The sequence below is a fragment of the Chrysemys picta genome, chromosome 6, assembly GCF_011386835.1.
Source record: "Chrysemys picta bellii isolate R12L10 chromosome 6, ASM1138683v2, whole genome shotgun sequence".
In the NCBI taxonomy this organism is placed as follows: domain Eukaryota; kingdom Metazoa; phylum Chordata; order Testudines; family Emydidae; genus Chrysemys; species Chrysemys picta.
Genome location: NC_088796.1, coordinates 91,702,640 through 91,726,163, shown reverse-complemented (window position 1 = coordinate 91,726,163; position 23,524 = coordinate 91,702,640). Strand labels below are relative to the sequence as shown.

Genomic DNA, 23,524 nt, shown 5'->3' with positions numbered 1-23,524 from the left:
TGAACTGATCATCTGCAACACCTCTGGAGGGGAGTTTGTGTCTGCCTTACTTTATTGCAACCATCTCTTCATGAGCTTTCCACCATCAGCTGCCCTTGTGCCTTGGTTTATACCAACAAAACACAGCATAAATCAGAAGTGTATTTACCTTTAGTCTTAGTTTTCCTAGTCCTACTTGTGTGATATTTAATGGTGTTCAGACAGCAGAATGATGATCAATGTATAAGAAACCTAGATAGAATAAATTTAAGCCATCTCTGAGGAGTTCCCTTCCGGCTATCTTCCAGACCTGGATAGATACATCGCAGGAGCCATTTGCTTTGCAGTATATGGCTATGGTATATATGGTCGTGAGGAGCATATGAGAGATAAGGGAATTAAACTTTGGGGCTGATCACCATAGGTGGCTAGATGTTGAGGAGGGAAGGATATGTTTCTACTGAGATTATCACCCAGCAGTAATTTTTCAAGATGCATGGTGATGCAGTAAGGAGCGCTGCCAGATTTTTTGCCGCCCTAGGCGGTGGAAGGTCCCGCCCCCAAAATACCGCCCCCGACAGAGGCGGCAGAAGGTCCCGCCCCCGAAATACCAACGACGACCGGGGTGGCCGAAAATCCGGCCACCGCGGTCACCGCCCCCCAAATGTTAGCTCCCTAGGCGACCGCCTAGGTCGCCTAATGGGTTGCGCCGGCCCTGCATGCAGTCTCATTAGCTGAGATTAGAATTTCACTCAGTGACCTTTTGCCAACTCTTACCAATACAGATCGGAATTAGCAAACCTCTACATTCAAAAGAAATGTCAACTCATACATGATACACTTTTTAGCAAATTCCCACAATTAAAATAAATCAATGAAACTGCAGATGGTTGATGTTTGCTTTTAATTTTGAATTAAGTTGCCTGTTGTTTCATTAATATTCTATGCTTTTGAGCCATGCGTCGCAGAAATTCATTTTTCTGAATTTAAAAGTCTGGGAAAGTATTGGTGACTCACTGATATATTTTGATGTATTACCTCTGCAGAACTACTCACTATAATGAATTCTGGAATATCCACTCAACCCATATGCATCTTTCCTTGACGTGTTCTGCCATAATGGGCCCATTTCACTGGCCCAAAACAAAATCAGTATCACAACTAGCAGCTCAAATTCTTAATTCACACCATAGATTCAGATCTCATTGACCCAGACAGCCAGTCCTTGCCAGATGGTCAGAGAGGAACAAGCCTGTCTTTCACCACGGGCATGCTTACTAACAGGAGTACTACAGATAAAGTTAATAAACCCAACAATCTATTAAGTGCATAAATGTTCCTTAGTTCCATTGATGATGGAGTCGCAGGTTTCTATAAACATAAAGTGCAGACCTCATTGTCACACCATGTAACAACTTCTGTGCTGGATTGCCATCACATAAACACCTTAAACAAGTTTCGACAAGTGAGGCTGAATCACTTGAGGAGAGCTGAAAGATCACAGGACTGAAACTTTGTCATACTGATTATCTAAAGCCACTGCAAAGAAATCCTTGCATTTTAGTAAGTAGGCAAAGTAGGCTTTTCGCCAAACAAAAGAAACTTTGTCTTTCTATTATGTGACAAATCCTAATTAGAATCAATGATATTTAATTGTTGGCCCAGATAAGGTTTTTTGCATAGCTGCACTTTCTTAAAACACAGATCTGAATGCTACTAGGGAAATATCTCCATCAGCTTTGCTCTTTGATCGACCTTGTACAGGAATCGTGGCATTGCATGATGTTTACATCTGATCTCCTTGAGGTAATTTTGAAAGTGTAAACCACTAAAGAACATAGTAAAGAGCCAAAGCAATTTCATTTTGTGGGAATGTATTTATTGAAATGTACCAAAAGTACCTAGGGAGGCCTATTATCATTTTTGTCTTAAGCATATGCTAGTTCATGACCAAAAGAAAGCATTCCATGAGGGAAAGGAGGGGGAAAGCATTCATAACAACTCTTTGTACCAAGAAAGCTACTTTGTGAACAGACGGGAAATATTACATTTCAGTACCACAGGCAGCAAAACAGAACATAGAAAAAGAATTGCTTAGCACAGTGACATCTCTCTTAAACCATTCACTTGTGATCTTGAACTTTGTCATGATGTGTTAATCCTCAAGAGCTGAGCACTTGTGGGATGAAATTGCTGTCCATCCTCATAAATGACGGTGGCAGCAATGAAAATGGTGAGCAAAGTACCAAACCAATATTAAAAAGACACTGGAAAATGAGTATTCTAAACAGGTAATAAACAGTTCAAAGAATTATTGCAATGCAGTTGAACCCACTTACAGTGAACTCAGATGTAGTTAACAAAGTTGGCTCTAGGTATGTTGGTTGTCCCTAGGGGAAGGTGGTTTTAGCACCCCCTATCACCATAGCTCCCTACTAGCCACCTCCTATTAATCTTAGCAATGCACCCAGGCCCTAATATGTATCCCCATCACTGCCTCCACCAAAAGGGCACCCTGTTTCCACTCAGTCTTACTCACAGGGCTGGTGCAAGGAAGTTTCGCACCCTAGACGAAACTTCCACCTTGCGCCCCCCCACAGCCCTGCAGCAGCTCCCAGCCCCCCCCCCCACCCTGAGGTGCCCCCCCCCGGCAGCAACTCCCCCGCCCCCCCGAGGAGCCATGCAGCAGCTCCCTGCCCCAGCTCACCTCTGCTCTGCCTCCTCCCTGAGCACGCTGCCCCCTCTCTAATTCTCCTCCCCTCCCAGGCTTGTGGCGCCAAACAGCTGATTGGTGCTGCAAGCCTGGGAGGCGGGAGAAGTGGAGTGGCGACCGCGCACTCGGGGAGGGGGCGTAGGAACGCTGTAAAAAAAAATTGGGGGCACTGCTTTTCAGCGCCCCCAAATCTGGGTGCCCTAGGCAACCGCCTAGTTTGCCTAAATGTTAGCACTGTCCCTGCTTACTCAGAAATACAGTGGACATGTTGACAGCAATTCAATAGAAGAATGACAATGAGAAATCAGCAGCAGTCTTAGGGTACATCTACACTACAGGGGGGAGTCGATTTAAGATACGCAAATTCAGCTACGTGAATAGCGTAGCTGAATTCGACGTATCGCAGCCGACTTACCCCGTTGTGAGGACGGCAGCAAAATCGACTTCTGCGGCTTTCTGTTGGCGGCGCTTACTACCACCTCCGCTGGTGGAGTAAGAGCGCCGATTCGGGGATCAATTGTTGCGTCCCAACGGGACGCGATAAATCGATCCCCGAGAGGTCGATTTCTACCCGCCGATTCAGGCAGGTAGTATAGACCTAGCCTGAGTGCTATTATAGCACCCTGTTGTAGTGGCCTGCTTAGGATCCATCTACACTATGGTGCAACCATGTCAGGGGATCCCATTACAAGCTGGTTCCATTTTGTAGGATAGATATTTAAACCATGTCCCTGAACCATGCTAAAGCCTTGCACAGTCCAAATCCTTTGGAAACATGCTTAAGTTCCCATTTATACTATAAAATGGAAAAGTGTGGTAACTGTGTGGCATCAGTACTGTAACCTGCTTCACTGACATGGTTGTGCTTGTAATGCAGACAGGCTTTTAGCTTATGCCTAATGCCCACCCCAAATAATGAGACCAAGTATAGTGAAATAGAATGAAAACCTCAAATTATTTCAATGCTTCAGAATGTGCAAACTGCAACTCAGGTTCTAGAGAAGCTCCAGTTAAAGAGAATTTGTTCTGACAAAGATAAGCAAACAAACAAACAGACGACAGATTTCATTGTTAGAGAATTCACTGCTCGGAATACTTTAGACTTGCCGTTTAATTAACAAATATACTGATATTTTTAAAAGATACCTTGTTCGGGAGGAATAGACAGTCCTCCTCCAGAATGCTCCCATTTCCTTTCATTCCCAATTCAGACTGTCTCAAGCATAAAGTATTTAAGAAATTATATCCTGGGGAAAGATATCCCCTAAAGATCTTATCCCCCTGCATTTCAAATATCACACATTCACCTCTGTGCTATTGCAACATGCAATATAGCAGGGGTTGGCAACCTCTGGCACGCAGCTCGCCAGGGTAAGCACCATGGCGGGCTGGGCCAGTTTGTTTACCTGCCGCATCAAACCCTGTCAGACAGGTGGGGTGGAGAAAGGACCAGAAGAGGTAACAGTAAATCAGAAGCTGTGCATTGGGAATGCTGCAATCCTTCAATCACAGAGTAGCCCTGACATGCTACTAAAATGGAGCATCACAATAAAGAAATTAAGGATGGAACAGTCCTCTTTGATAGAAGAGTGGGTGATATATTACATACCATACAAGCTGAAAAATGTAGGCTGCAACATGATCAAAGAGACCCATTCTGCCCTTCATTCTGAATTTCCTGGGTGTTATGGGTTCTTAACCCCTAGATTTTTTAGTCCATCCATGGAATTACCCACAGGGGCCTCGATATGCAAAGCCTTATGCATGTGCTTAATTTTATGTGCTTGAGTAGTCTCATTTAAATCAACTGAACTAAACAAGTGCGCAACTGATTGCAGGATCATGCCTCTGAGGAACCCATTGAAATCAATGGGACTGTCCATGTACATATAGTGTATTCTTGTAGGAATCTCAGGATCAATCCCCTCACTTGAATTTCTTTAAACGCTATGTTATACACATTCATTTCACTATTAACAGAAACAGTCTAACGTAAACTGGAATGCTGAAAAAAAATTAAGGTTACCTGAACTTTAAATAAGGAGCAGTGATCAAAACCCTTACGAGCAGTTAATTTGCCTTTGGTTTGCAACATATTTAACTAATGGAAAGTTATTCATGTGCACATACACAAAGACTATGGCAACTGTCCACTTCTTAACTATTCCATACAAACAATCAGATAGCTATTCCATAAGATTTGATCTTCAGCATTAGTTTTTAAGACCCACATTCACAAGTAAACCTTCATATTTGTCCTTCACTGTGCATACCACTGAATTTCACTGTGAACACTTGAGATAAATCAAAAGTGTCACATGTCTAGAACGTTCTTTGCAATGGGCTAGAGCATTAATTCTTAATTAAAAGCTTAATCCCTAGCAAATGAGTTGTCAGTACTCTGAGCAGAGGCTGACAATTTTTGTTTTATCTAAAACTGTATTTCCTTTTTGAAGTAAGAGACGTATTTCACAGTATTATTAACTAGTAATTTTTTATGTCTTCCTTTTTTAAAAATGCTATATATTTTGTGGGGGGGGGGCTTCTGTCTGTTTCTGGTGTAACAAACGGAGTCTGGGAGATACAAGTATCATAATTGGGGCTTCAATTTATCCAAATGGCTTTTACCATTTATCTTTCTAGAAATGTATTAGACATGTCTAATTAGACATGTCTACCAATAAATGGAAAGCTAAAAAAGCCTGTGTGGGGGTTATTTTTCATCATTTATTCATGCCACTCCTGATACAACTTCAGCCATTAGCAAGTATTGCTCTCTAAGGGCAAGGTAAAGCTGACAACCCAGATAGAGACTGGAAGTTACAAGGAAATAGAAACCTCATTCCACAAATTCTTACTCACATGACTAATCCTTAATTCTCTCAAGCAGTCCACAGAAGTCAATGGAGCTACTTGCTTAAGTAAGACCTACTCACAAGTTGAAGTGTTTGAAGGATTGGGCCCATTATCTGTTTTCATCATAAACTAATGGATACATCTAATTTCATTAAATTTCCAGCCCAATTTTGTATATTCAGGTGGTTTGGATCCAAATGTTTTGATGCTTATTCAGACAAATCTCTGAATTGAAACCTCAAATATAAACCAAAATTCAGATTCAAATTTGTAGCTCAACCCTAACTCTAAATGACCCAAATCCAAACTCCAAACCTAAGTCCTCTGAAATCTGGGAAGCTTTGAGTTTGGATCCGGATTCCAAACCTTAGGTTCAGGAGCAATCAGATAAGGGGTTTTTGTTTGGCCCATTAGAGAGAGACAGAACTTGGAACCAACTCTAGAACCAGATCCATAATTCAGGATTTGAAGGTTTGTTTCAAGCTCATTTCTACTTTTGTTTGACAAAAGCTTTATTGAAGCATCTGAAAATCTGGAAAACATTCCTCTAAAACACAGCACAAGGGAATGAAAAAACCAACATATAAATTAGTGTACTGCTACCCACCCACTTTCTATAGTGAAGTAATTATTTAAAAATCTAGTACTGATCACAGAAAAAGTGTTGGTACTATTTGGATATTCCATTTACATTATTGGTTACTTTACATTCATGTTCTGAATTACAATGAAGCAGAAAAGAAGCCTATTTGGACACATTTACAAAAATCTGAAATTAATTTTCTACAGATTAAAAGTCTGTAAAACAGAGAACAGCTTTTCAGGTAAACCGGATCAAATGAAATTTAAAATACCATCAAATGGAAGATTCCTAAAGTGTGTTCTGTGATGTGAAACTGGGTTTCACAAATAACCTTCCTGAAGATGACAGTGCCGCATCTGGGACTTCTTTCTGTATTTTTATATATAGCATGGATAACTATATGTATATACTCTAGTCTGGGATTTTTAGATTACTTTAGAGAGCCTATTGACAAGGATTTGGGCAACTAACTCCCTGAGGTTCCCTTGAAAATCCCACCAAAACATCTAACACAGTAGTTGGGAGTAGTTGTAGTATCTCACTAATTGTTCTGCTCTGTGACTACATTATCTATTTCACAAACAAAGCTGTGCTAAAAGAACATTATTTAGATTGCAATGTCAAGCTCCTGGAAGTTAGAAAATGCCAGTTTTACAGTGGCCTGGGCAACCTTAACGGTTGTCCCTTGCATGTCCATCCTGTGTGGTGAATGAGGCAGAGGTCCTGTGGAAAAAACAGTACGTGATCATATAATTGAAAATTGTATCAGAGCATATGCACAAGGGGCAGGATTAATGTTGCCTGGGCAACCATAAACATGGCATTTTTGAACTTTCAAATGGTTGACTGTGCAACCTAAATAACATTCTTTAAACATTTTTAATATATAATTTCCTAATTTTAAAAAGGTAAAAACAAACTACTATGTACGATTGTAACAAATCCCTCATCATGCATCTTCAATGAGGTTTGAATGCTGAAATGTCAGCAGTGCAGCACAGATGTCAACCACTTGAACTACAGAACTCACTACATTAGCAGCAGAAGGATGCTATCACAGAATTGGGGGTGAGCCACTGGCTACATGTGCTAGGTTCATGGACAGGTCACAGGGAGCCTGGACTGACTCTCTTTTCCTGGGAAGGTAGGGTAAGCTCCTGCAGGATGTAGTACCCCCAGAGACGGCACGTACTTTGGGGAGTGGGCTCCTAGGCATTTCCAGTGCAGTGTCTGCTGTTGCTGTAGCTCCTGTGGCTTTGCTAGCAGCATGAGTCCAACTCTTAAGAACGTCTGTGTTCAGTTGTTATTTTGGCACATTGACAAAACTTTCCTCAGGAATGCAAGGATGAGAAAGGAAAAGCAGTTTTTAACAGTTTACATTTCTGCCAAACTTGAACAGAGTTTCATGGGAGAAAGAAAAGGAACATCTCTGGCCTGAGGGTTTTCTCCCTGCCAAATTTAAAAGTCCAGTGGAGGTCTTAGAACATCTCAAAAAAGGTTGCAGTAATCTTTTATAATGGAAAGTGTTAGATGACCTCAATATAGGATCTGCTACTAAGCTTCCCCTATAATATAGATATCGTAGTCTACACACTGAATGCATGGTATATGCTGTACATAATGTATATTTTATATATGTAGGTACATTATTGGATCTCATTAGAAAATGGAAGAATTTGCATAAAGATTTTGCAAAAAATTGTTTCTGATTTTCATCAAAGTTTCATTTTTATGGAAATTTTCTGAGCAGCTATTATTCAAACAATACATAAATGCACCATAGAAGAGGTTTCCTTGTGTTTCAGTTAGTAATCACTCAAGTGGTTTAGGATCTTAGTCTCTCTTTGTAAACATATCAACTGTTTTATGTGTTTGCTAGACTGATGTGTCATGTGATACATTCTGGAAGCCAAGATATTTCTGATATGTAACAGATGTTTAGTTGATGTTGTTTCAGACCTGACAGGGGGAAATTACTGTTAATTTTATTTATTTAAATCACATCAAGCATATTAGATAAAAAGGAAAATTCAATATTTTTGTAATTATCCTACACTTCAAAAATATTAACAACAGCAGTAGCAGCCCATGGGACTATCCAGAAGGAACTAATGTCATGATTTGTCAAGGTGGCAGCTGTATTTACCAGCTTAAACAAGGTTTGGTCATTGAAAAATCTACAATTTAAAGACCGAACTATAAATCTTCAACTCAAATGTCATCTCCGCCTTACTATATGGATGTGAAAACTGGAAATCCACCAAAAAGCACAGATATCTAAATGCATTCTAAAGCAAATGCCTCAGGAAAATATTAGGTATAAAAATAGAATGAATTTATAACAAATGCCAAGATTTATCACAGAGTTCAATGACCTCTTTATCACCAAACATTTTTCCAGAGAAGAACATAAAGTGTCTGGGACAAGTGTTAAGAATGAAGCCAGAGCATCTGACATGGCAGGCTTGCCATTGGGCATCTGGAGAAACATGAAAAAGAGACTGATTGAAAGAATCCCTCAGTCAAAACCTACTCAGAGAGGGAACACTTGTTGGATTTAACAACACAGAGGACAAAGAGCGATCCAGGACAGATACGGATGGCAGAGCCTGGTTCGTGCCCTTAGCAATGTCTGATGGCACAGGAAAGATTCATTTTCAGAGCAGTAGTGTGCTTGAGGGTGGTTCAGGTGTTATTAGAAGCAGAAAGGTTGTATTTTGTTTCAAAGGGAGAACACCTCTATTGTACCTGTATCAAAATGTGAAGAGAGAGCCTGAAATTTCTAACTGCATACTTCTATTATTACATTAAAGTAAAATATTTAAGCTTATTATTTGCATAACACTGGCAATAAATTAATTAACTACCATGCATAGCCGCTGAACATTTAAGTACAAAAAGCATACACTCTAGGAAAAACACAGGGTACGAAATAAACTCACATGTACAGTAAAAGTCATTAAAAAGTCAGCATTTGCCAAGTGCTATTGTACAGTTTTCACACAGTTACCACAGAACTTGCCTTTTCTAATATCGGAGGAAACTGGAAACCTCAAATACTGCTATGTGGCAACTGCTGGCAAACATTGCTGGGATTTTTAATGGCAACCACAGATATAATAGTCATTGGCATGTCAATATCAATTTTTGATTCAAGTTTCTCTGTCTCTCTTTACCAATCAAACCAGAATTTTTTTTATTTAGAAAAATTATTTTCTCCTAAATAAAAGCGAATAAAGGCGTACACTGGCCAAATTTGAATGTGAAACATTTACATTTAGATATAAGTTTAGCTAAAGGCAATCTAATGTCCCAATTGTAATGTCCTGGAAAGATTCTTTTGGTTTCTTAACCAGGTAATTGGAAAATAGCAACAGGAGCCCCTAAAGAATCCATCACAGATTTACATGTTAGGACAGAATCTCATGAGAGAATGGAGTAAGTGTTAAACACTGAATGGAATTCCTTCTCCAAACACAGTCAACAGTGGGAAAAATCCCTCCCATGCATGAAGCATTCTCCAACTTAAAAAAAAATGTACTAGGATATTTATTAGCACAGAAAAAATGTACCGGAAAGGGACAGCCAACTCTAGTGCCTAATCTGAATGTGCAGTTCTATCAGTAGATCCAGCCAAATCTATACAGGAAGCCTAACTTACAGGGTAGCTTAAACAGGTGCAGAACAACTCACTGTACTTGCAGTAAGTCTAGTCAGGACCAGTCTGCAAGTTTCTTCCACTACACCCTAGTTTCATTGTATGATCACTTCCTTATAGTCACACAGGTTTCAAAAAATAACTAGATAAATTCATGGAGGATAGGTCCATCAATGGCTATTAGCCAGGATGAGCAGGGATGGTGTCCCTAGCCTCTGTTTGCCAGAAGCTGGGAATGGGCGACAGGGGATGGTTCACTTGGTGATTGCCTGTTCTGTTCATTCCCTCTGGGACACCTGGCATTAGCCACTGTTGGAAGACAGAATACTGGGCTAGATGGACATTTGGTCTGACCCAACATGGCTGTTCTTGTGTTCTTATGTAGACCTCTGTAACTGTTGCTTTCACTGTTTCATGGCTATTAGCTCTTGGTATGATAGTACAATTATATTCTGGATTACTGGGAATGAAATCCTCAGTGCATGTCACTAAGTTTGAATCTAACAAACACAATCATTAGCCACTCATCATATCTACTGTCAGCTGGTTGACTCACAGCATACACTACTTTTACTATATCTTTCTGAATCATAGCAGATTGCTTAGTCATGACCAGATGCTATCAGTGGCTCTGTCATCTCGTCTTGTGATATGTTACAAGCTACTCCAAACCTCTATTTCATCAACATAAAGAAACAAGCTCATCCCTGGTATAAATCTATTTAATTTAATGGAGAAATTTTTTCTTGGCACTAACCTTACCTATGTAACCTTGTGCACTTAGATGTTTATAATCATTGGAAGATACAATATTGCAGGTTTAGCAGTTCCTTGATTTTTTTTTCAGATGTATAACTTAGCATAGAATTATGAAAGGTTATTTGTAGGAAGGAAAACTGAATTCTCTAGTTCATCTTAACCTTAACAATTAATTAGTCGGCATTAGTTCTGTTGGCATTGGCGTAATATAGCTTAGAAGCATCTTTGACCCTATATTGTGTTGATGGTACATTGAAAAGCAATGTCATTACAGTACTAGGAGATTCAGTAAAATAGTCAAATGCACCATATATTACATTGACAATGGACTCCAACAGATAGACAGGTGCACAGAATATGGGATGATGAATGTACTGACCATGGCCTTTTCTGACACATGAATAAAAAGAGGATTTTTCTCCATTACAGACAATTGCCTGGTGCTAAGAACCATCATTTCACTAAAATGTTAATGCAGTATGACATGGTTAGCTTATTGCCCGAGGGTTATTTCATTTCCTTCTCTTACTGTCTCTGGAATGCCCACTCCTCCTCTGAAAGGATCTGACTCATCCACAGCCTCTTCATATCTCACTCCCTCCAGCTCCTGGCACTGACAAAGTGCTGGATCCCTTAGTCTGACATGCCATCTGCAGCTGCCCTCTCTTACGGAGCTCTCTCCTTTTCTCACATTCCCTGCTCTGGCTCAGACCACTGTGGTGGTGTCAGGCTTCTCTTCTCCTATTCTTGGTGCTTCCAACCCCCCTTCCTCCCTCTTCCCATTCTTTATTCTCTTTTGAGCAAGACTCCAATTGACTCTTCTCTCCCTCTCCATGTTGCTGTCATCTACACCCACCAACTCCCCCCCCCACTTTGATTGTCGCTCCCTGGCTCTCTCTCTTCCTCGCTTCTTCCTCTTCTCACAATCTCCCACACTTCAGTGACTTCAGCTTCCATGTTGATGACTTGACCAACCCATAGCTGCATGTCTCCTTGCCTTCACCTCTTAATTCAACCTGCATCCCAGGTCATCAAAAGGGCCATTCACTTGACTTGGTCTTCACCACACATGGCTCTCTCTCTCTGATCTCTCCGTTGCTGACTTCCCCTTCTCTGACCATGACCTGGTCTCTTTCAGCATCACCCATCAGTGCTCTGCCCCCACACCTCAACCTTTCTGTGATGTCCAGTTCATCAGTGTTGAAGACTTTTAATCTGCTCTCAGTCCTCTCCTCCCTGCCTTCTCTTCCCTTTCTTCCATTGTTATGGTTGTTGATTCTCTCCAATCCTCACTCTTCTCCACCCTTGACTCTTTGGGGTCTGCTCTGCCTACTCCCAGCCCTGGCTCACCCTTAACACTCACTTCTTCTGTTCCTGCTCTCATGCTGCTGAGCACCTCTGGAAGAAATCCCATGACCAGGTTGACTTCCTCCGCTACAAATTCATTCTCCCACTCTTTCAGTTCTGCCATCTTGCTAGTTAAACAGCTCTATATTTCCAACTTCACTGAATCCCATGCCCATGATCTCAGTCACCGGAGAGGGAAATCTCCTCCACAAACATAAATATGCTGATGACTCAGAGATCTACCTCTCTATTCCAGACTTCTCACCTTCTGTCCAAGTTAAAAACTTGGCCTGTCTCTGACATTCCTTGTGGATGTCTAGCCATCAGCTCAAGAGCAACATTACTAAAAGAGAGCTCTTACTCTTCCTCCTTTCTTTCCCCCAACCCCTCCACACCACCTCCATTCTTGGTCACTTCACTCTGGACAACTCCGCTATCCTGCCTTTCACTCAGGCCTGTAACCTGCCTGTTAACTTTGACTCAGATGTCTCTCTAGGTCTTCATATCCAGGCTATATCTAATCCTTGCAGATTCTTTCCACATAGTATCTGTCAGCTATGACCTTATTTATCCATCCACACAGCGAAAGCTTTCATATAAGCTCTCATCATCTCAGCTCTCGATTACTGCAACATCCTTTTCTCTAGCCTTGAAAAATGCAATCTTGCCCCACTCATATACATTCAGGATGCAGTTGCAAAGATCATTTGATTGAGCACAGGAGAATAGCACCTTCTTATTAACTGAAAATAAGTTGAGACATGGTATGTTTGCCTCTAAAATTAATCAGGCATAATTCAGAACACCTGCAATTATACATTAATGCATAGGGCAGAAATCCTGTAAAGCCGGAAAGCACCAACTAAAAAAAAAAAAAAAGGTCTCCATTTTGCCTAGTCTCTTCCCTACATGATAACCGTGCTTTGTGTTGCCACATTATATTTCATGCTTCCAGTGACATGGAAGAATATGCTACATACACAGAGTTCATCAGGTTCAGGAATATTTGCTATATACAATCATTTCTACCCAGCCTAAGGTAAAAGAAATGCTATTCATTTTAAGTTTGAAATTATTTTTTTTTTGCAGTGCAGCAAATCCTTCCTGTTGTCCTTTGGGTTACATTGTGCTCATAAAACATTAATTCATTTTTAGTGTTTCTAATAGGTGTGACATAAATATTGCATCTTTTAGTCACAATGAAAAGTTCAGGCACCTTACAATGACAAAAAAGCGTTAACTAGTCTTACCAATGTTTTTATTACACCCTGTAAGGTTTTTACTGGTACAATGTTAAGTGAAGAATTCCTCTCCATGTATTATACCCACAAACAATTACTTGGAAGCAGACTGACAATAGCTTCCTTGGATTGATTTATGTTCCACTTGATATAGAGAAAACCCAGAAAGTTCCTCCTAGTTGAGTACCCATCAGTAGTTATTCCGAGAAAATATATGTTCATTTGTTGTGAGGTGTTACACTGGTGTTTGGGAGACACCTCACTGATGCTAGTAGGCATAACAGTTGCCTTCCATTCAGGCTAGATGAGGGGGAAAATTAAATGTCCTTTTGTTTCAAGATAGCTGAAAGATTAGAAGCCACCACCCAAAACACAGGACACATATAAGGCTGCTCAGGAATCTGAGCTATGATGTCAGAAGGGTTTCACTGTGGGTTGAATGTAAATGCAAGGATGGGGGATTGATTTGCTTGCAACTGTGTCTCTCTAAGAGGGAGAAGGAGCACACAGAGCCGCACCAAGGTAGCCCCAGACACAGCCAGAAATGCCCTGGTAGTGTGGCCCTGCAGAAAACCCTTGAGAGAAAGCTTTTTGAGTAGAGTGCTGGCTGAAAGATATGTAGAACTGTCAGGAAAAAAAGCTGTCTCCTGTTCTTTGAGTCCTACTGTGGTCAGGGGAACAGGACTTTTGTACATGTTTTATAAACACACAGGATTGTGTCAAAGAAATACCTGATTCTATCATCTATTTCTCCTCCTAACAGAAACAACTACCAAGATCTTGAATATTGGCTAACTGCTCAGGAAAAAAGTGTTAACCTGAGGCAAGACAATTTAATTATAACCAGTAATAAATATTCCACAGTACTTATCATGCAGGCAAGTTCATACTCTCATGGTATCTACTCCTTGCTTTATGAAAGTCTCACGTGTCTTTCTCAGGTTGGATTCAGAAATCATTCAGATAGGCAGAAAAAGTTATTTCTGGTCAAATGTAAAGAGTTGATATTAGAGAACACCTCTCCCTAACTATGTAGGTGGAAATATGGGCAGTCGTTCATTCATTCTAATTTTTTTAAAATTCTGTCTACCAGCAGAAATTAGTGCAGAATTAAACCTTATCTAAACTTTCATAAGCAGTGAACTGTACTTCTACCCGACAGGATCTGTCACTTTAGACTTACCGTGCATTTGTTTGGCTTCTCTCCTGAATGAACTCTCATGTGAATCAGCAGTTTGTAACGGGCATTAAATGGCTTGTATCGTCGAGGGCATCCTGCCCAGAAACAAGTGAAGTCCTCTCCCTTTCTCTGGTCTATATGAACCTTTTCTATGTGCCGCACAAGTTCCTCTTGCTGGTCATACAGGGCACTGCAATCTATCCAGCGACAGCAGTGTTTACCATTGAAATCATCTAATTCACCATCCTCATCCAACAAAGGGCCCTGGGCAGAGGAAGGCAAGGCAAGTTGATGGGAATGGTTTATGAGGTCATGCTGATGTCGGTGTTGATGTGCATGGTAAGGGGGTGGTGGACCTTGTGGTGGAGGAGGTGGTAGAGGGGGAGGAGGAGGCATGTCAATTGTGCTGCTTGAAAAATCATCCACACGTTCACTTTTTAACATGCCCCTTGGCTGGCTGTCTATCAGAGGCATGCCTTGTTGAACCACCATGTTGTTCATGACTGCCGACTGCAAGCTACTTTGTTCCAACTGCTGCATCCGCTGGTATTCCACAGTCCCATTTTCACCGTAACCTGGGAGGGTGATGTTGCTGTTAGCCACAAGAAGACCTTTCTGAGTGTTTGGAATAGAGCAAGGCTGGGGAATACAGCTTCCTCTTACTCCCAAGAAATGCCCATAGACCTCAGGCTGCGGGGATATGTTCGCTGGCGATGTCCTCGAACCATTGATGTAGGCAACCAGAGAGGTTGGAGATGTACGGATGATTGTATTGAAGTCAATCCCAATGCCATCAGACAAAGGAGAGAGAGAGAGGGCTCTTTTTTTGGAGCGGGCTGAATGAGATCTGGTTGAAGAATGGCGAGGGCTTGGGTAAGGGGAATGGTTATTTTCCATACCAAACAAGTAAGAGGGTAATGAGTTAGATACACTGTTGTTGGACATGGATGTTCCAGGTGGCATACTCAGTATGTCCCCTAGCTCACTGCCATTTTGAGATCCTTGGTTGGAAGGAAGGGAAGGAAGAATCCTGTAGCCATGAGACCACTCATGTTTCACACTCAGTGTTGACTGACTTTCTGACAGACTTAATGTTGTAGAGGCCAGAGACTCACGTGACATGAGGGACCTGGAATAAAGGCAGGAAAAAGAAAGACAGGGGTTTTAGAAAGTCACCTTAAAAGTTTGGTTCATAAATTTATATATTACTAATATACTAGTTCTTCTATTTTCTCTCAATTGACATAGTCTCACATAGTGTCATAGCAGGGACAATTTTTTTTAAAGTGCCCTCTAATTTTATGTTTTCAAGGGTTTGCCTGCTCAGTTACTACACCTGCAGGCACACACAGGCAGTGCATGCATATGCTGGATAGTTCAGAAGCCAACTGAAAATCTGTAAAGCACTTTAAGAGTCTTGGATGAAAGTTACTCTATACGCCCCTGGATCCTGCATGACTGAAGTCAAAGGAACTTTGTCATTGACTTCAGTGGGAGCACAAGCAGGCTCTGAGTGCAAAACATTATGCTTCCACTTCTTATTAAACAGATATTAACTTCTGTTGAGTTGACCTGCCTATCCATCCTTTTTGGTGGCAGGTGTTGGTGGAGAAAATAGGAAGCTGATGAATAAGCAGACAAATAAGTATTAAACACAAAGGAAATTATAGACTGTAATGGATGCAAGCTGGTAAAATATCACTCTTTTTTAAGGATATAACTCAAGCTTAAAATGCAAATAATATCTAACTGTACAAAATCACAATAAATGAATTAAAATAAAGAAGAGCAACAGTTGAGGAGTTTTAGTTTTGTTTTTATGATGTTTCCACAGCTAAGTCAGAACAAGTGTTTCAGAAATTCTCACCTTCCCAATCTTGTCATATAAATTCTTCCCAGAAATATCAGGAAATTTGCTTACACCTGGGATTTCTTAAGTGTCACCCTAACATCTTAAGCCAATAATGGCACTGGTTTCCACAAAGAGGCAGGAGGAGGAGAGGCAGGGTGGGGCTACAAATCCTAGGTCCAGCACAGACTTAAGCAAGTCAGTTAACCTCTCTGGGCTTTGGTTCCCCAGCTGTAACATGGAGATAGTAGAACTTCCTAGCTTGAGGGTGTTGGGAGGATAAATTCATTAATATTTGTGAAGTACTCAAAGAGAGATGGGGTGATGGGGGCCTTATAAGTACCTAGACATACAGGCAGATATCATTGGTTAAGATAGTTATAGCATGTGGGTTCAAGTTAAATTGCTGGATTTGTTACTTTCACTGCACATTTTGTGTTTTTAAGAAGCACAGAGTTTTGATTAAGGCACTGGACCAGTACTCAGGAGATCTGGCTTCTACTCCCAGTTCTGCCACTCACTTCTTGTGTGACTGTGTGCGAGTTACTTAGTCTCTATGAGTCTCAGTTCCCTCTCTGGAAAATTAGGTTAATAGCTTATCTACCGCACAAGGCAGAGGCTAAATTAATTAAAGCTTGAGGGTGGGAGGGGAGTTTACAGGCTATGATGAACACCATAAGAAAAGTACTAAATAATGAAAAAATTGTCAGAGCACTTAGCCCCTGGGATAAGCATTTCTTTCTGTAATTTAATCTAAAGAACTATGCCTACCTGGATGTTATGCACATATACTGCCATAAACAATTGGTTAATATTATTTTACTATGCACTTTTATTGTTCAAAAATTACAGTAAGAAAACAAAAACAAAAAAGAGAAATAAACCTCATCTGATATTTGCATTTACACCTCTACCTCAATATAATGCTGTCCTCGAGATCCAAAAAATCTTACCGCGTTATAGGTGAAACCGCGTTATATCGAACTTGTTTTGATCCACCGGAGTGCGCAGCCCTGCCCCCCCGGAGCACTGCTTTACCGTGTTATATCCGAATTGGTGTTATATCGGGTTGCGTTATATGGGGGTAGAGGTGTATTCCAAATATTGCTATGGCAGGCAATACCAGGTGGCGCTATTACACATAGTCTTCCAAGTTCTTGTTCTTAGGGTGCAAGCAAGTTTTGACTCTTGGGAAGACATGCTGCATTGCCGTTCTGTTTGAGTTATGCTCAGTCTTTGTGTAGATACAGTTTCAAGAGAGAGGGAGCTGTGCAAGCACCAGGAGAGATTGTTCTCTGCCTTGGTATCTGATTAGAGTCAATTCCTGAGGAAGAGTTCTGCCCTAGGAACCAGGCACTGGGGTGGGGCTGAGATTGCCCTGCATGTTTTTTGACCATCTCATCTCAGAACTGGGGTATGCGTGTAATTAAAGGAAATGACAGTGAGAGTATACCCAGACGCCACATCTTTAATCTTTCCTCCTCTGGAAAATCAACTTACAAAGCCCCAGAATTCTGCTATTATTTGGAAGAGGTACAACACTAATGTCATAATGGGACAATGGTGTCAGAAGTAGGGGCAACACTCAATACAAATAAAGCCAAAATTCCATCTTTAGTTGTACTGGTACTGAATGTATGTGAAAAAGATATAGATATATAGTTCACAGTTTTGCTATCAGTTTTGATTAAGGCTAAATCCTAATCCCATTTAAATCAAGAAGATTCTTATCACTGAATTCAGCGTGAGCAGGAACAGCTCTAAACAATGGCTGGTGTGATATTTCCAGTGAATGAGGTAAAGTTTACCAAAGCTTACACAAATGATGCAATTGTATGCTGGCTGTCCTTGACATGATTCTGTTTGATACTACAACTTTCCACCTCTGAGATTGGTAAATTTTTTATCAGATTAGTCAAATTGGAAGAGTGTATGAAACACTAGACAAGAGAAACTTAGATGGCTTTTGACACTGAATTCTACACAGTTATACTGTTTACAGTTGAAAAATCCTCAGTGTTTGTTTTTACTGAAACATTTACTCTCCTTAACCTGGGAGGCAGGGCCTGAGTTCTCCTGTTGTTTAACATAACAAGCATTTTACAGTGGTCAGGAGTCAATTGATCAAAGGCATCAGCTAACAGTAATTTGGGCTAATTGAGGGCTAGACTGTACCACAAGGACAAACCACTCCAGGAGCATCTCAGGAAAGAAACAGACTCAGGGAGTCATAATTGCCTCCCTGCTTCAAGGAGATAGTAAGTTGCAGCTCCCAGGGACTCTCTCAGCTCTGCTGGCTGATGTGCTTTGTTGGGATAGGAGGTGGAGCTACCTATTCACTGCCACTCCTCAGCCAGCTGTTCCAGAGTGGGAAGTAAATGGCTTTGCAGCATCCCGAAGTTGCTTCTGCATGCCTGGTCCCAAGGTCCAGTAGACCACACACTAATGTAAGGGGAGAACTCTTGCTTTTGTTTAGGCACTTGCAAGGGCCCAAATTCTAGGCTGCAGTGTAGCTCTGAATACTACTATGATGTGGCCCTAAACAGATGTACTTACTCTCTGCTGAATAAGCAAGTAAAGTGTAATAACATTTGATTTTTACGTGGTAGGCTGAGTATTTCTCTAGAAAATAAAATTGGGGTTTTTTTAGCTTAATTAATTTGGCATGGATATTCCTCCTTTACATATAAACCAAAAATTGCCCATTCATAAACCAAAAAATGTGCATCAGGCTCAGGCGCATTCAGAAAGATATTGAAATGTTTTAAATGCAAATGGGTGCTCACGTTAGTTTATTTTTAAAAAAATGTTGCATTTTATAAATTTAAACTTGATTATGGCCAGAATTTCAAGTGTTCAGAATTCACAATTAGAAGCAGACTGTCAGCAACCAAAATGCTGAACTCATTTGAAAATCTGTCCCACGCTGATGAGTAAATACTTACAGGGGACACTATATGTACTACTGTAAAGACTGAGCATCTGAAATAGTTATATAATACAGAGATCCAGATCCTCAGTTGGTGTAAATTGGCACAGCTTCATTTACTTCACTTTATACCAGTTGAGGATTTGGACCAGAATCTTTTAAGTTTACCTACAAGGCATTTCTATTTATGAATATAATTACTCATTCTCCCTATAATTTGAAATGCAACAGTACTGTAATATCAACTGCTGATTTGAACCTTAGAAGTAAACATGAAACAAGAGTGAAAACCTTGTTTTCCTTTACTCATGTATGATCTTTGTTTCCCCTGAAAGAACTCCCCGAACTTCCTAGGTCCCAGTACTGGTCCCATTGGGAAAATCAAAATGAAACATTTTGTTTTGGTCCATTTCAACATTAATTTGCACCAGGCTGAGCTGCCAGAGTGCATTATGGGGCATCACAGGAGATATAGGCCAGCCCAACTCATACAGAAGAATGGGGTCATGAGGCCCCCAACTACAACACACATATGACACTGCCGCAGCTTAAGCAGATGCAGTTTAATGTTGAACCAACCCAAAATGAAACATTTCAACATCTCTGAATTGAAACTTTTTGGAACAAGTTTCAATGTTTTGTCTTTCCATTCCAATTCAGGACAAAAACAAGTGTCAAAATATTGGAATTTCCGGTGGCATCCATTGGTGTTAGTTACTGGCATGTTATTAAAAGGAGAAATACAGGACCTTGAATTCTGACAGTTTGATGATTTCAGTTAATCTTTAGCAAATGTCTCTTTAAAATGAAATTACTCAAGTGAATTAAAATTCGGCAAAAGATGAGCCTAAAAATGGATACTTGGAAGGCACAACTTAAACTCAATAAAAGTGACACATTTAAATACCTGAGTATATACATATACAAAACACGCAAATATGGCTTTAACTGTAACTACATTATGACTGCTGTCACATTAATCATGATGGCTTTTGGCTCAGAGGCATGGCCTTGGATCTGAATGGCTGACAGTGACACACACTGGATGAGCAGTTAATTTGCAAGTTAGAAAACATATGGAGGCCCTACAGGCACAATCTTCAGTGGTAAAATGATGGAAATGCCCTCTTCACAATATAGCTTACAAATAGATGAAAACAAGGTTTCAACCTAGTCAAATACTAGTATTGTTTTTAACCATTTCAAGATAACTCCTGAATTTGCAGTCAAGTAATGAGATACAGTAGAAGATATTTTAAAAAACAGTAACAGTTACATTTTGTAAATTAAAAAAAATACATTTCAGCACTGAACACAATGGTAAGACCAGGGGTAGGCAACCTATGGCACGCGTGCCAAAGGCGGCACGCAAGCTGATTTTCAGTGGCACTTACACTGCCGGGTCCTGGCCACCCCTCCGGGGGGCTCTGCATTTTAATTTAATTTTAAATGAAGCTTCTTAAACATTTTAAAAACCTTATTTACTTTACATACAACAATAGTTTAGTTACATATTATAGACTTGTAGAAAGAGACCTTCTAAAAACATTAAAATGTATTACTGGCACGCGAAACCTTAAATTAGAGTGAATGAATGAAAACTCGGCAAACCACTTCTGAAAGGTTGCTGACCCCTGGGTTAGACACACTGACAAAAATTCTTAAAAGTACCTAAGTCATTTAGGAGACTAAGTCTAAATTTCAAAAGCACCTAAGTGACTTAGGTGTTATTTTTCAGAGTAGCAGCCGTGTTAGTCTGTATCCGCAAAAAGAACACGAGTACTTGTGGCACCTCAGAGACTAACAAATTTATTTGAGCATAAGCTTTCATGGGCTACAACCCACTTCTTCAGATGCATAGAATGGAACACAGAGAAAGAAGATATTTATACATACAGAGAACATGAAAAGGTGAAAGTAGCCATACCAATTGTGAGGGGCCAATCAAATGAGATGAGCTATCATCAGCAGGAGAAAAAAAACTTTGAAGTGATAATTGAGATGACCCATGGAAGGTGTGAGGATACTTAACATGGGGAAATAGATTCAATTAGTGTAATGACCATTCCCAGTCTCTGTTTAAACCTAAGTTAATTGTATCTAATTTGCATATTAATTCAAGTTTGTCTCTGTCTGAGGGATTGGAGAAAATGTGGTTGTATCTTCGAACTTGGCTGTATAGGGTGGTGTTTATTAAAATCATGGTGGAATTCCTTGAAAGCTTCTTTTCCATGGGTCCATGATCATCTGGACCCATGGAAAAGAAGCTATCGAGGAATTCCACCATAACTTTAACAATTCCCATCCCACCATCAACCTCAGCCTAGACCAATCCACACAAGCGGTCCATTTCCTAGACACTACTGTGCTAATAAGCGATGGTCACATAAACACCACCCTATACCGGAAACCTACTGACCGCTATACTTACCTACATGCCTCCAGCTTCCATCCAGGACACACCACACGATCCATTGTCTGCAGCCAAGCTCTAAGATACAACCGCATTTGCTCCAATCCCTCAGACAGAGACAAACACCTACAAGATCTCTATCAAGCATTCTTAAAACTACAGTACCCACCTGCTGAAGTGAAAAAACAGATTGACAGAGCCAGAAGAGTACCCAGAAGTCACCTACTACAGGAGAGGCCCAACAAAGAAAATAACAGAACGCCACTAGCCATCACCTTCAACCCCCAACTAAAACCTCTCCAGTGCATCATCAAAGATCTACAACCTATCCTGAAAGATGATTCCTCACTCTCACAGATCGTGGGAGACAGACCAGTCCTCCTTACAGACAGCCCCCCAACCTGAAGCAAATACTCACCAGCAACCGCACACCACACAACATAAACACTAACCCAGGAACCTATCCTTGTAACAAAGCCCGACGCCAACTCTGTCCACATATCTATTCAAGTGACACCATCATAGGACCTAACCACATCAGCCACGCCATCAGGGGCTCGTTCACCTGCACATCTACCAACGTGATATATGCCATCATGTGCCAGCAATGCCCCTCTGCCATATACATTGGCCAAACCGGACAGTCTCTATGCAAAAGAATAAATGGACACAAATCTGACATCAGGAATCATAACATTCAAAAACCAGTGGGAGAACACTTCAACCTCTCTAACCACACAGTGACAAACTTGAAGGAGGCAATTTTGCAACAAAAAAACTTCAAAAACAGACTCCAAAGAGAGACTGCTGAACTTGAATTAATATGCAAATTAGATACAATTAACTTAGGTCTAAACAGAGACTGGGAATGGTTGGGCCATTACACTAATTGAATCTATTGCCCCATGTTAAGTATCCTCACACCTTCTATGGGTCATCTCGATTATCACTTCAAAGGTTTTTTTTCTCCTGCTGATGATAGCTCATCTCAATTGATTGGCCTCTTACAGTTGGTATGGCTACTTCCACCTTTTCATGTTCTCTGTATGTATAAATATCCTCTTTCTGTGTGTTCCATTTTATGCATCCGAAGAAGTGGGCTGTAGCCCACGAAAGCTTGTGCTCAAATAAATTTGTTAGTCTCTAAGGTGCCACAAGTACTCCTGTTCTTTTTAGGTGTTACTGAAAATGGTACAACTTCCTAAGTCACTTAGGCACTTTTGAAAATTCTACCCAGTGTTTATACAACTAGTCTATCAGGGACATGCTATATTAGTAGTAAAATGGTCTATATAACAGTTCTTTTCTTTCCTTAATGTCTATGATTCTATAATATTTTCATTTGCAATGCCAATAGCCATATTTTAGATTACAAATTCATGGAGACACTGCACGATGAGTTTGACATTAGTATAATTTGGTAAGCACTGGCACAACATACAAAGCACTGTACCAGACATAAAATACAGTGAAACCCTGCACCAATTGGATTTATTATTAGGAGTTTTGCTGTTTCCATCCCACAAGTCACCTACTGAGCTACAATTTTTCCATTGTCAAAAAAGTAATTTTTTTGCAGTTATGAAAGTCTTCATTCAGTAAAAGAACTACAAAGCATGGAAGCTTTGGACCAAGTTCTGCTCTTAAGTTTGTTCTATACCTAAAAGCTATGTGGGCATAGTTATGTTGGCCTGGGGTGTGAAACAAAACCCACACTCCTGACCAACATGGATATGCCAACAAACCTCCCAGTACAGATGCAGATATGTTGACGGAGAAGTGCTTCTGTCGACATAGTTAATGTCATTCAGGGAGGCAGTGATCCCACCTCAACAGAAAAATTCCTTCTGTCACTGTAGGCTGCAGCTACACCAGGGGACTATACTGGCATAGCTATGCCACCATAGGCTTTGTAGTGTAGACATAGCCTTAGTTACAGTGCTGTAAATCCAGACTAGCATCATTGATATAATGGATCAGAGTAACTCCATTTACACTTATCAGAACAGGTTGTGTT

At 40.6% G+C, this 23,524-nt stretch overlaps 1 protein-coding gene across 5 annotated transcripts in view; it reads right to left on the bottom strand.

Annotated features, from left to right (window-relative positions):
- GLIS3 (GLIS family zinc finger 3) overlaps positions 1–23,524 on the bottom strand; it is a 289,724-nt gene that overhangs the window by 172,029 nt on the left and 94,171 nt on the right. For all 5 annotated transcript variants that reach the window (XM_065549353.1, XM_065549352.1, XM_005296784.5 and 2 more), the window contains one exon: positions 14,320–15,445. In XM_065549353.1, the coding sequence (XP_065405425.1) occupies positions 14,320–15,445 (1,126 nt within the window). The remainder of the gene's footprint in view (positions 1–14,319; positions 15,446–23,524) is intronic.